General features: G+C 31.5%; 1 protein-coding gene across 1 annotated transcript in view; it reads right to left on the bottom strand.

The window, feature by feature from the left end:
• Nucleotides 1-5,299: 5,299 nt before the first annotated feature.
• Nucleotides 5,300-12,340, bottom strand: part of TTLL7 (tubulin tyrosine ligase like 7) — a 91,349-nt gene continuing 84,308 nt past the window's right edge. Inside the window, exon 20 of the mRNA XM_028102540.2 lies at nucleotides 5,300-5,554. Within this exon, the coding sequence (XP_027958341.1) occupies nucleotides 5,434-5,554 (121 nt within the window). The 3' untranslated portion in view covers nucleotides 5,300-5,433. The remainder of the gene's footprint in view (nucleotides 5,555-12,340) is intronic.

Raw genomic sequence — 12,340 nt, 5'->3', positions numbered from 1 at the left:
TATCTTATAAATTATTATATAAAATAGGGAAATAGCAAACTACCCACATTGGCCTCATCCTTATCTGTCACTGAAAAAAAAAAACTCAAAAAGTTAACTTGTAAAGTATTTATAGAATATTTTAACCTTATAAAAATAACGACAAATTTAAAAAAATATATTTTGAAAAGTCAGTATTTATACCATGTGGTTGTCAATTCCAAAACTAAGTCATACATGGCATTAATGTTACTACCGCATAACAAGATTTTTAACCAAAGTACTTCCTTTCTTTAAAGGAAGAATATTCTCACTTCTTTCTATATAAACATCTTAAAGAACAATGGTGTAAACAGCAATGAGACTAAGATATGCTTCTTACTGAGGCTTAGTATGATGTTTTAACGATGATAAACTATAAATTCCTATGAAAAATAAAAGTCATAACTAAGATGCTGACATAATTCTATTCAGACTAGTAATACTGTTGTTATAATCAATACTAGAGAGATATAAAAGTGTCATTCCTAAATTTTAAAAGGGTCTGCCTTTCAGCTAACTAGGAGAAAAATTGACACCAATTTTGTTTACTCGTCCTGACTTTAATAGCAGTAAATATTATCCCCATAGTGCTATTGCTGTCTGTACAGCAGAAGAAAATTACTGTGAAAACATATTTCATCACCTGAAAGCTTAATTAGATCCAGTCTCCTCTACTACTAAAAAGTGTGTGTGTGTGTGTGTGTGTGTGTGTGTGTATGTCTGTGTATGTGTAAGACAGAAATAACCATTTGATGACATGTTGTTGCTTTCTTATGTTAAACATTTTTTATTATAGTAATTGAAATAACTTCACCATACAGATATCACATGCTGAAGCATGACAATGCAATATTAACCGCACACTGTGTTGACATTTCAAGCATATTTTCTGTAACAACATTTGCATTCATATACAGGTAAGTAAACACATGGGGATAATTTGAGTCATGATTCATGGTAGCAAATGTATTGCTTTCAAGCTAATCTTGAAACCCGGAATCAACAGATCTATTAATAGTCGATATTGTAGCACGGACAGTGGTAATTATATGAACCAACCAGCTCAGGACCAAGAACTGCCATTGTTAACCTTTGAAAGAAAAATATCAGCATTATCTGATTACTTTTGCAAGTCTTCGTATTAACTTAAAAAATATTAGTCTATTGAGCAATGACTGTACCAATAGTTTTCAAGTTAGTGGTGGGGATAAAATAAAAGTTTTATGTAGCCCTTCTTAGATAATACAGCCCAGTTAATGCAAAATATGTTCCCTGAATAGTTTTTCTTCAATATACCATATACCCACTTATGACAAGGCAAAAAATCACCAAAAAGGGCAGCAATCTCAAAGACTGCAGTAAGTTTTAATATACCACTTTTGGGTTGCAAGACTGTTATTTGTAGCCATGTATCGTGGTTCAAATAGTCTAGACATATGTTTTTTTAGGCATAGAAACTTGGTTCTTAAAAGTCCCCGCAGACAAACTGAACTTGATCTAATAACACATTTTATCTAAGTTTTATTGTTTCTGAGGTAAAAATATACCACCATAAAATGCAAGGAAAACCAGTATCTAAAAGGCAGGATTGATCCTTTCTGGACTTTGTCCATCAAAGGTCAAAACTTCAAAGGGTTAAAGTGAAGAAGAAGAAGAGGAGGTGAAGGAAGGAAAAAAGGAAGAGAGAAAAAGCTGTGTAAGGAATAAAATTTTGATCATGCGTGTATTTCCAAATTTTTTATTTATTTGTAAATAATATTAACCCAAAATATTTAGGTAACTAATTCAGAACTTGAAAACATAAGTTTCTCAATTTAAAGAGAAAAGCCAATTTTCAAAAATCATTAGATCACAGCAACACAACTAACTGAGGTTACACTTTTTATTGCTTAACCCTTAGAACCAGGTAAACTAAGACTCAAAATGTAAATTATCATCACAGAACAGAAAAGGAAGGAATTTTCTGTCACTCATCTAGAGGTATTTGATATTATGTTTTAAAGAGAACACATTTAAGAATGAATCAGTGCTTTGCAGAAACCTAGAAATAATAGAGTTTATGCAACTATCAATTTTTTGGTACATTTGAAAAGGTCAAATATGTGTATATTCAGATTTAAAAAGAATTTTTATGTAGAATGGCTTTGACATGCTAAAGATGAAAGCATTTGGATGAATTTATATTAACATGTGAAATTTCAAGTTAGATAACAAAATTCTATAATCATATGCTTTCCAAATTAAAAAGAGAATTAGAATGAAGTCCTTAATGTCTAGAAGCTTCTATCAACTAGTTGCTAGTAAATATTACATGAAAAGAAAGTTGTGTTTTTTTGTTTGTTTGTCTGAGTTTGGTTCATTTTAGTTTTGGGGAGGAGGAATTAGTAGGCAATTTTTGTGTATTTAGACCTAAGTTAGACATATGAAAAAAATCTGTATAAATCTTTGCGTCTGGCAGAGGTTATTTCCATATTTGATCCTGTTATAACTTCGTTTTTATACATGCAAGGTAAGTGAAATGCTAGTAAACTAAAATTTGTTGCTAGTAAAAATAAACATAATATGAATCACAATAGTTCCTTCAACAGATTACATAAAGCAAATGGTAACTAATTACAATGCTGGATAATTAAAGTGAAAACAAATCTGCCATCTCATACCATGTTCATAGATGAGATTTAAAATAAAGGTTGCTTTTTTATATAATTCTGGAAATCATTGCAATCATATACAGTTCTGGAAAGCATTCTAATCTTAGATTTACAGAATGAGTAGGGATATTTTTTTTACAACAGAATGAAAATACACTTTCATCTTAAGTAAACCAAATTCCCTATTAAAAACTCCTGGTAACATCGAATAACTTCTGAAGTTTTTCAAATAAAGTTAGTTTCTCCCCTAGAAGAGAGAATCAGACCCGTACTATCACTTATGTTGATATGTTTCCACCTTATCAATAAAAAATTTATAATAAAAACTAAGGAATATTTTATACCTCTAAAACATTGCTATGGCCTCTAGAGACTTTCATGGTTTACTACTGAATCTTCTCTTCTTAGTTTCTCATTAGGGAATAAGCACTTATAGCAACCATAGTCCACAGCATACCAGGTAGTATATATAAATAATGAGCACATGGCTTTTATTCACGATTTAATCACATCAAACTAGATCAGTATAAATATGCAAATGTCAGCAAGAAAACTCTAGTGCTCAAAAAAAGCCAGATCTAAGTAGCTAGATAAATGAAATTTGTTCATTAATTAGTTAGGTAGTTTCACACATTTTAACTTATTTTTCAAAGGTTCTTAAATTGTGTGTGTGTGTGTGTGTGTGTGTGTGTGTGTGTGTGTGTTTTCTGGGGGGAGAGGGTTCATCCCCATGTTGAACATTCTTCTTTTTTGTTTTAAATACAAATTTCACTCTTCTATCAATAAAGACAGAAGTCCCAAAGCACCTACTCTAGCATACTAACCATTTTGATTTAAATTAATGCAAGTGAGTGACCAACAAACTGGATAGAAATCATATACCAGACCCTTGAAATTATGTCTCATTCATGGACAAATCATGAATTTAAAAGAAACATTAAAAATACTTCATGAAAAGACCTACTTGTTTATTACTCTTACAGTGATTTTGCAATATCCCAATTTTTGCATTATTTATTCTAAGAAATCTGTAATATATTTAAGAATTCACAAAATGGAGTCACAAACATTCAGAGTTACACTGTAATTCCTTTTATCCTGATCTTATCCTCTTTTTCCCCAAAGACAATAACAAATTCTTCTTTGGGATGCATTTAGCAAGGAAATGTATCTATTGGAATATAGATGTTAGGTAGTCATAAAGAATCAAGTAGTGATAATTTAAGGAAAAACCTATCTTAGCCTGTCACAGCCTCAGAATATGGCTTTAAAAGCAAAATATATCTAACTTACAACTTTAGGTTGCCAATTACCCTTTTTGCAAATTAAACTAGGACAGTTTGCTTCTCTCCGTTCTCCTGCTTTGGGGCCATTTCTTGATTTACTGGAAGTAGTTTCTAGGACAGTAAAAGGTAAAACATTCCTAAATTTTTCCAATAATTAGCATCTGTGAAAAAGTAAGATTGTTGGGAGAAGTTTAAAGAAACTTCTAAAAGATGAGTATTGTAATTTCTAAGGATTTCCATGTCAGTGATAGTGCTGTTTATATTTTTATGGAAAACTGAAAGCTCACTCATTGTTTTTGAAACTATAAGCAAGAAAAGGAAGTAAATTGCTATGAAATGTATGCATAATAACTTCAGACACAAAGAAAACTTCATCCTGTTTTGATTTTAGAAAATTCTCAAGGGTACATCCATGACTAATAATATCTAGTAATCAGAATCTTCTATTTGCAATAATTAGATTATTTTCTATGCTGCAATGTGAAACTGTATTAGATTTTACCATGTAAGTTGGTCTCAACATTAAGAGACTTCTAAAATAAGTATGACACATTATCCTATAACACCAAAATGAGTTTGAAATGTCAACTGTTCTACTTCTGAAGAACAGAAGAAATTGTATTTGACCATACGCACCCACTGGAGATATACTTTCCAAATAAAAGTGAATGGTATGAGATACAAAAATCAGATGGAAAGATTTTGTTATTAACATCATTTTCTGTTCCTTTATGTGACTCCCAGTGAAAAGTAGAAAATAAAAGCTAGTTTACGTTTTGTTTACTTGTAACCCACTGGATTGTCTTCCATTTTGGATCACTATATGATCTTACTAAAGCCTTACTGAAAATGTACATTATCACAAGTAGCTAAATTTCCACATAGAGGAATAAAAACATTGGGAAAATCAGGTTGAGATTTTTATAGTACTCTGAAGTGTGCTACAGTAATGATAAACCCGTTTTATATTTAATCCTATCATCAAGCAACACCAGGCTTCTAGCTTTGTTTTTCATTTTAAATGGCTACTATATATAAGAGAATTAATAAGGTATTATACTATTAATGCTTTTTCAAGTCAAAAGTAGTATTATCTAGAAAATAATTTAACACTGAAATGGGATATTCAAGATCAATTTTGTTTTATATACTCTGCAGCAAAAATAACATTTCTAGTAGGAAGGTATTAATTATAAACCTAGCAAATTCTAGACGTTCACATATTTGTGTAAACAATTTAATGGTTTATTACATTTCCAGAAAGGTTAAGTCTTATATCCAGTTTTCTGCTAACTCTTCTTTCATATATGGTAATAAATATATATGTTATTTGAGTGCACATGTATATATTTTCACACATATATGTCATATATACATAAAACAGCACTTAATGGTCACTTTCTTTGCATGTTTACATTGGAGGGAAAAAAATGAATTGCTATTATGCATAATCCATGGCAATCTTCCTTTCTGTTTCACAAATGGCCATATCGGGATGTAAACAAAACATTGGAGCGAGTCATTCCAGGTGAACTGTATTTCAAGGTGTAGTTTGGTGTTCTCATGAAGAATTGTGTACTTCCTGGTAATAAATACCTACAAATGACAGTTAAAAAATTATACTTTACAAACAAGTTAATATTAACATCTCTCACTAAAGTGTTCTGTGGTTAATTTATATATGCTACATGAGAAACAATACTATAACAACAATGCATTCTACATTAAAAAAAAAAAAGTTCTCTTCCAGACTGAGGTGGGATGGTGGAAGATGGCCATAAAAGCCTCACCTAAAGAGCTGAATATAGATGCAACATATGATCTTAGTATCCCAAGACATCCCATAAAGAGCCATTATACTCACATGCTAGGAAACTATTTCCATAGCTCATGTTAATTTGAAATTCATCATTAATCTCTATAAATAATATGTGAAACCAGTCAAATATTTCTTAAAAACATGTGATATGAGAATTTGGCTAGCCACATCACCAATAATTGTTTGTTTCAAGGATGTTGGAACCATTAATTATAATTTAATAATATTTCATCAATGTATTATGATTATAGGTAATCTAAGAGAAAAAGTTAAAGACTAAAATTCATAATTGTAAAATTTATATTCCTAGACCACCTGGTTCTTATGATAACAACACCAAAAACAATCATGATTACAGGTTACATGCAATCCTTACAGCCAAATGTATTTCAGAATACATGAATTTTCCAGATTTTAGAATGATAGAGTGTATATACTATATATAACATAATATCTCCATTGAGGCCTTGGTGCAGCATCCTGAAATCAAACCATTAATATTTCTGTAGTGAAACATATGAATACTCACAATAAACAGATGAAAACAACAAATAACTTCATGTCAATTCAGGTCAGGTCAGATTTGCCAATAAAAAGTTACTCTTCCTTTCTTTTTAGTTTTCAGAGATTTGAGAATAAGTAACTATAAATAAGAATGTGCACCTGTATAATTTGTTTCTCTCTGGAAAAACTTTGATTAGCATTAGGCCACTCCAATCTATATATCTAGAGAAAAATGGAAATCCACAAGGAAATCCACATGAGCAAAAGCAAATAAACATTATTATTAAAAGTATAAATCTTGGTAATGACAAGGACATGCTATTAAATCAGGACAAAGACATCTATGAGGAATTTCCAAAACCAGAAATAGCAATAGAAGGAGATTTGAAATTTTTGAAAAAACAAACAATGGCAGAGCATCAACTCATTTATTTCTTTCACTTTACATTAGAATCTTCCAGCAACTGTCATATTTCCATAGCTACACAACAAAACTGAGGGCTAAGAGTACCATCAGCTACCTATCCTACATTAAATAATGTTGATACTACTATACCTCCATGCCAATGGAAAGTTACATTTTTAGTTGTGTTATATGAATTTTGTAGAAGAATATGAATTCATTATGATCAAGCTACATACGACATTCAGATTAAAATGGAAGAATTCTCCATAACATCCATAAACATCATTTTATCATGAATTATCTAATAATATCTTCTAAATCTATTACCTAGTATCACAAACTATAAATAATTGCTCAAATCATTAAGTTAATAGAGCAGTAAAATAATACACAACAAACCAAATTAAATCAAAATTGCACAATGGGTGATGAGTAATGAAACAATTGATTTCTCACATCACAGATTATTTAAATTATTTTCTTAATATCACTTGGGTAATTTATATGGATTAATTATTATGTCAAGAGCTAGTGGAGTCATGATGATTAATCTGCTATCTTCTGTCATGAAAAGGCTCCCTTCCTACCTAAGGCAAAGGTACAAAAGAAAATAAGGTGTTTGATCAAAATCCACTACTTTTTATTAGTTGAGAGTTATTCTACCTTCTATTGAAAATGCATTCTGACTATACTGATAATTATCAGAGTAAACAATAATTTCTACCAACTTCCTTTTGAAGAATTTCCAAGCAACGGTTACTGCTGACAGTACTATAACATTCACCTATCCTTTTGAGTTAAAGATCTCCAGTCCACAGAGGAAAAATAAAAGCACAAAATCCAGGGTTACAGCTAACCTGTATTATTTTATTTAACACTACGTAATACTTAAGTGTTTTCTATGTGCTCAGCACTATTCTAACTGCTTTACAAATATTAACTCATTTACTTCTCATAACAATTCTATACAGTAGGTATTATTGTATGTTTTTTATCGATGAACACACTGAAGCATACAGGGGTCAAATGTCTTGCCCACAGTTACATAGCTAGTAAATGTCAGAGCTCGGACTCAAACCCATGTGTGCCAACTCCAGAATCAGTGCTCCTAGCAGCTATACTATATTGTCATTTCTCTGTATGAATCTCAGTTTCAAAACTAATGAATACAATGATTATACTCATTTTTTCAAAACTACAAAGTATAAAATAACCTAGAAAGTAGAAAAAGATTATACATCCACAAACCTAAACTTTTTAAAAGAAGCAGAAAAAGCTAAAATGAAACTTCTGTAAGAAAAAAAGTTCAGTATAAACTAAAAAAAGCATATGAAATTACATTGGAAGAAACACTTTGTTTCCCTAAAGCAAGTGCTGTGGGATATTTTAAAGCATTAAAGGAAACACAATGGATTATTTGCCTTAATATCTCCATTAATATCTCTTGGGAGATCCCTTACTAGCTGAACATGAAAGATTATTTTTGAAATGTTCTTTGCAATGAAATTAAATAATACAATTTGATTGTTTTTAGCAAGAAGAATATCTCTGGGAAGTACATTTATAGACTATCTATCTATCTATCTATCTATCTAAAGAGTTTGCATTAAAGCACCAAAAAATGCGAAAAGTTTACAGCTTTACCTTTATTCTAGCTTACTTTTGATGTACAAAAATAGCTAACTTGTAACTAATAGCTGAGAAATACCTCAGACTACCCTATTTGCTTCGCACATGTACCCTCACTCCTCATCACAGAGGCTAGGTGTATACCTCACATATCCATCACATAGACATAAAACATGCATTTATCCAATTCCTACTTGATGTAGAATTGGTCCGTCATGTACCAACTTATTACTGACCATGGAGGATCTCTAGAACATGAACATTTCAAGACCAGTAGGGAATTAGCCTTGAAAACGCAAGCTACACCCACCTTCTGAGATTTTCCTGGAGTAAGATGAGGACCCCTGATACCCCCAAAATAAACTCAGCTTCCTGGTTTGGGAACAAAGGTAAATAAAGTTCATCATAATATTTATCGTGTGTTTTAAATTTTTTTCTACTGTGGTATAATATATATAGCATGAAACTTACTAGTTTTATCATTTTTAAGTGTACAGTTCAGTGCATTAAGTACATTCACAATGCTGTGTAATCTTTTTCATCCCAAACAGAAACTCCTTGCCCATCGAACACTAAATCCCCATTTCCTCCTCCCCATTCCCTGGTAAGCTCTATTCTACTTTCTGTCTCTATGAATTTGTCTTCTCTAGATACCTCATATATAGTGGAATCATATACCATATTTGTCCTTTTGTGTCTGGCTTATTTAATTAGCCTGCTTTCAAGGTTCATCCATGTTGTAGCATGTGTCAGAATTTTATTCTTTTATATAGACTGAATACTATTGCATTGTATGTCTGTATCACATTGCATTTATCCATTCATCTGTTGGTGGACAGTTTCCACCTTTCGGCTATTGTGAGTAATGTTGCTATAAACATTGTTGTACAAGCATCAGTTTGAGTCCTTGTTTTCAATTCTTTTGGGTATATACCCAGGAGTGAAATTGCTGGGTCATACGGCAATTCTATATTTAACTTTTTGAGGAACTAGCAAACTTTTCCATAGCAGCCACATCATTTCACATTCTGAGATAGTGAGTGCAGTGCACGAGGATTCCAACTTCTCAATATTCTCACCGACACATTATTTTGCATTTGGGGGATAATAGCCATCCTAGTGAGTGTGGATCATTCCATTGTTTTAACTTTGATTTGGGCTAGGGGTTGCGGGAAGCTCTAGTTTCAAGGCCCACCTCTGCCATAGCTAGCAATGTGGATTTGGAGAAGTCATTTCACCTCTTCGGGCCTCAGTTTTCAGTTTTCTCATCTGTGGAAAGAGTCCAGTAGTTTCTTCCATGCCTAGTTCACAGAGTATAAAGCGAATGAAATAGTGCACAAGGGTGAAATATTATTTACGTGTTATGAACATCAGCCTCACAAGGCAAGACCATACTTGTTCTGAGAGAGATGTTTCAAGCTATCACAGCCTGGGGCCATAATGGTACCATGTATTTAACTCAATTGTAAAGTATAGTACGCATTTGAAATTGCATAAAACATAAATGTCCAGCTTCATGAATATTATAAAGTGATTACTTGTATAACTGCTGCCCGGGTTAAATAACAATATTCCTAGCACCCCAGAGCCCTGTATTTCAGCACCCTCCCTTCTTCCCAGTATCTTTCCCATTTTTTTATAGAGTGCTCATTTTTTTTCTTAGACTTTTGTGGGAGTTCTTCTTTGACCTAAGAATCTTATATAGGTTATAAATGGGTTGCAAATGCCGCCTTCCATTCACCGACTTGCTTTTTCACCCTCTTAACAGGATCTTCTATGGAATAGATATTCTTAACTTTAATATAGTAAAATTCATCATTTATGATCTGCACTTTTTGGCCCTATTTTTTATAATCTTTGCATACCTCAAAGTCATGAAAATATTCTCCTGCATTATCTTCTGTAATATTTAGTTTTGCCTTTCACATCTGTGTAGTCAAATCATTGGAGATGATTTTTGCATATGGTGTGGGTAAAATCAAGTTTCTTTATTTTTCATTATTATTTAGAAACCCAGGTGTCTCAGCATCATTTTTTAAAACAAATTTCTTTCTCCCATTTGTCATAAATCAAATGTACCTCCTTTTCTCATAAATCAAGTCTCTATATACGCCTGGGTCTACTTAGGACTTTTCTGAATGGTTTCATTGGTCTATCCTTTTGACAATATTACACTGTCTTAACTTATTCTAAGTCCTAGTGCACTACAGTTAATAAGTCCTGCCATTTTATTTTTCTATTTCAAACGTGTCTTATCTATTCTTGGCCCTTTGTTTTTCTGTATAAATGTTAGAACAAGCTTTGGTCAAAGACTGTGCCTCCCCCCAAATATTTGTTGAGATTTATACTATGGTTACATTGCATTTAGAGATGTTCAGAACTATTTAAGAGCTGACATTTGATGATATTGATCCAAAGATGTTACATTTTGCTACATAAAAGTCTTGCACATTTTTGTTACATTTATTACTAAGTATTAACTATTCTTTGATGCAACTGAAAATGATATATCTAAAATTTCATATTCTTGCTGTTTGCCGTTGATATAGGAAAAATATAATTGATTTTCTTATCTTGACTTTGATTTCATTAAACTTGTTAAATTTACTTAATAATTTATCTGTAGATTTATTTAGATTTCTACGAACACCATCATATCCATTAGTTTCAGTTTAGTGCCTTTTATTTCTTTTACTTGCCTTATTGAACCAACGAGGACCACTACTACAATGTTAAATAGAAGTAGTAATAACAGGCAATCTTGTCTTGCTCCTCATCTCAGAAGGAAAGCCTTCAACATTTCATCATTAGGTATGTTTGTTATAGGTTTTGGGTAGTTATTCTTTATTAGATTAAGGAATTTCCCTTTTGTTTCTAGCTTGCTAAACATTTTTTAAAAACATGAATATATACTGAATTCTATCAAGTGATTTATCTGTATCTTTTGAAATGATCTTTTATTCTATTAAAATCACATTGGTCACTTTTTAATGTTATTGCACCCTTTAAATTGATGCAGTAAACAGAAGTTGGTCACAATACATTATCCAATTTAAAGTTCCGGGTTTATTTTGCTGGTATTTTATTTAAGACTTCTGCATCTATGTTCAGGAGTAACAATGAACTTTCACTATCCTTTGACATATCTTGGTTGGTTTTAGTATCAAAGGTATGGGAGCTTCATTAAACAAGGTGGAGGATGTCCCCTCCTTTTCTGTTCTCTGGATGGGTTTAACAGAATTGAATAGTGAAGACCTGTGAATCTGGAATTATCTTTGTGAGAGGGTTTTTAATTACTGATTCAATTTCTTCAATAGCTAAGACTATTTAGTATTTTCTATATAGGACTTTCTAACAAGAAATTTTGTCATTTTTGGTAATGTGTTTTTCCAGGGATTTGTTAACTTAATCTAAATTACCAAATTTATCAGCATGAAATTGTTCATATTTTCTTATAAAATTTTCAATATTTGTAGGTTTGTAGTGATGTCTCTATCTTTGTTCTTTTTTTAAAATTTATTTTATCATGTTATGTTAGTCACCATACAATACATCATTAGTTTTTGATGTAGTGATCCATGCTTCATTGTTTTCATATAACACCCAGTGCTCCATGCAGTACATACCCTCCTTAATACCCATCACCAGGCTAACCCTATCTTTGTTCTTGATGTAAACTATTTCCTCTCATATTCTTGATCAGTCTCACCAGTTGTTTATCAATTTTATTAGTATTTTCAAAAACACATTGTTGGCCATGTTGATCTTCTTTATTCTGTTTATTATATTATTAATTTCTGCTGTCATTTTTATTTCCTTTCTCTATATTCTTTGGGTTTGTTTTAATGTCATTTTGTCACTTTTCAAAATGGTTGCTGATGTCATTTAATTTTTGCCTTTCCTCTTGCCTAATATGTTCATGTAAGTCTACAAATATGCCTATAATAATGATTTGTCTACATACTACAATTTTTTGTTTGTAATATTTGTGTTATCATCCAGTTCAAAATATTTTCTTGTGTCC

This window comes from Eumetopias jubatus, unplaced genomic scaffold (genome assembly GCF_037043125.1).
Source record: "Eumetopias jubatus isolate StellerSeaLion01/CBP00866 unplaced genomic scaffold, mEumJub1_p1.0 scaffold_4, whole genome shotgun sequence".
NCBI lineage: Eukaryota > Metazoa > Chordata > Mammalia > Carnivora > Otariidae > Eumetopias > Eumetopias jubatus.
This window is presented reverse-complemented; position numbering and strand designations above follow the sequence as displayed.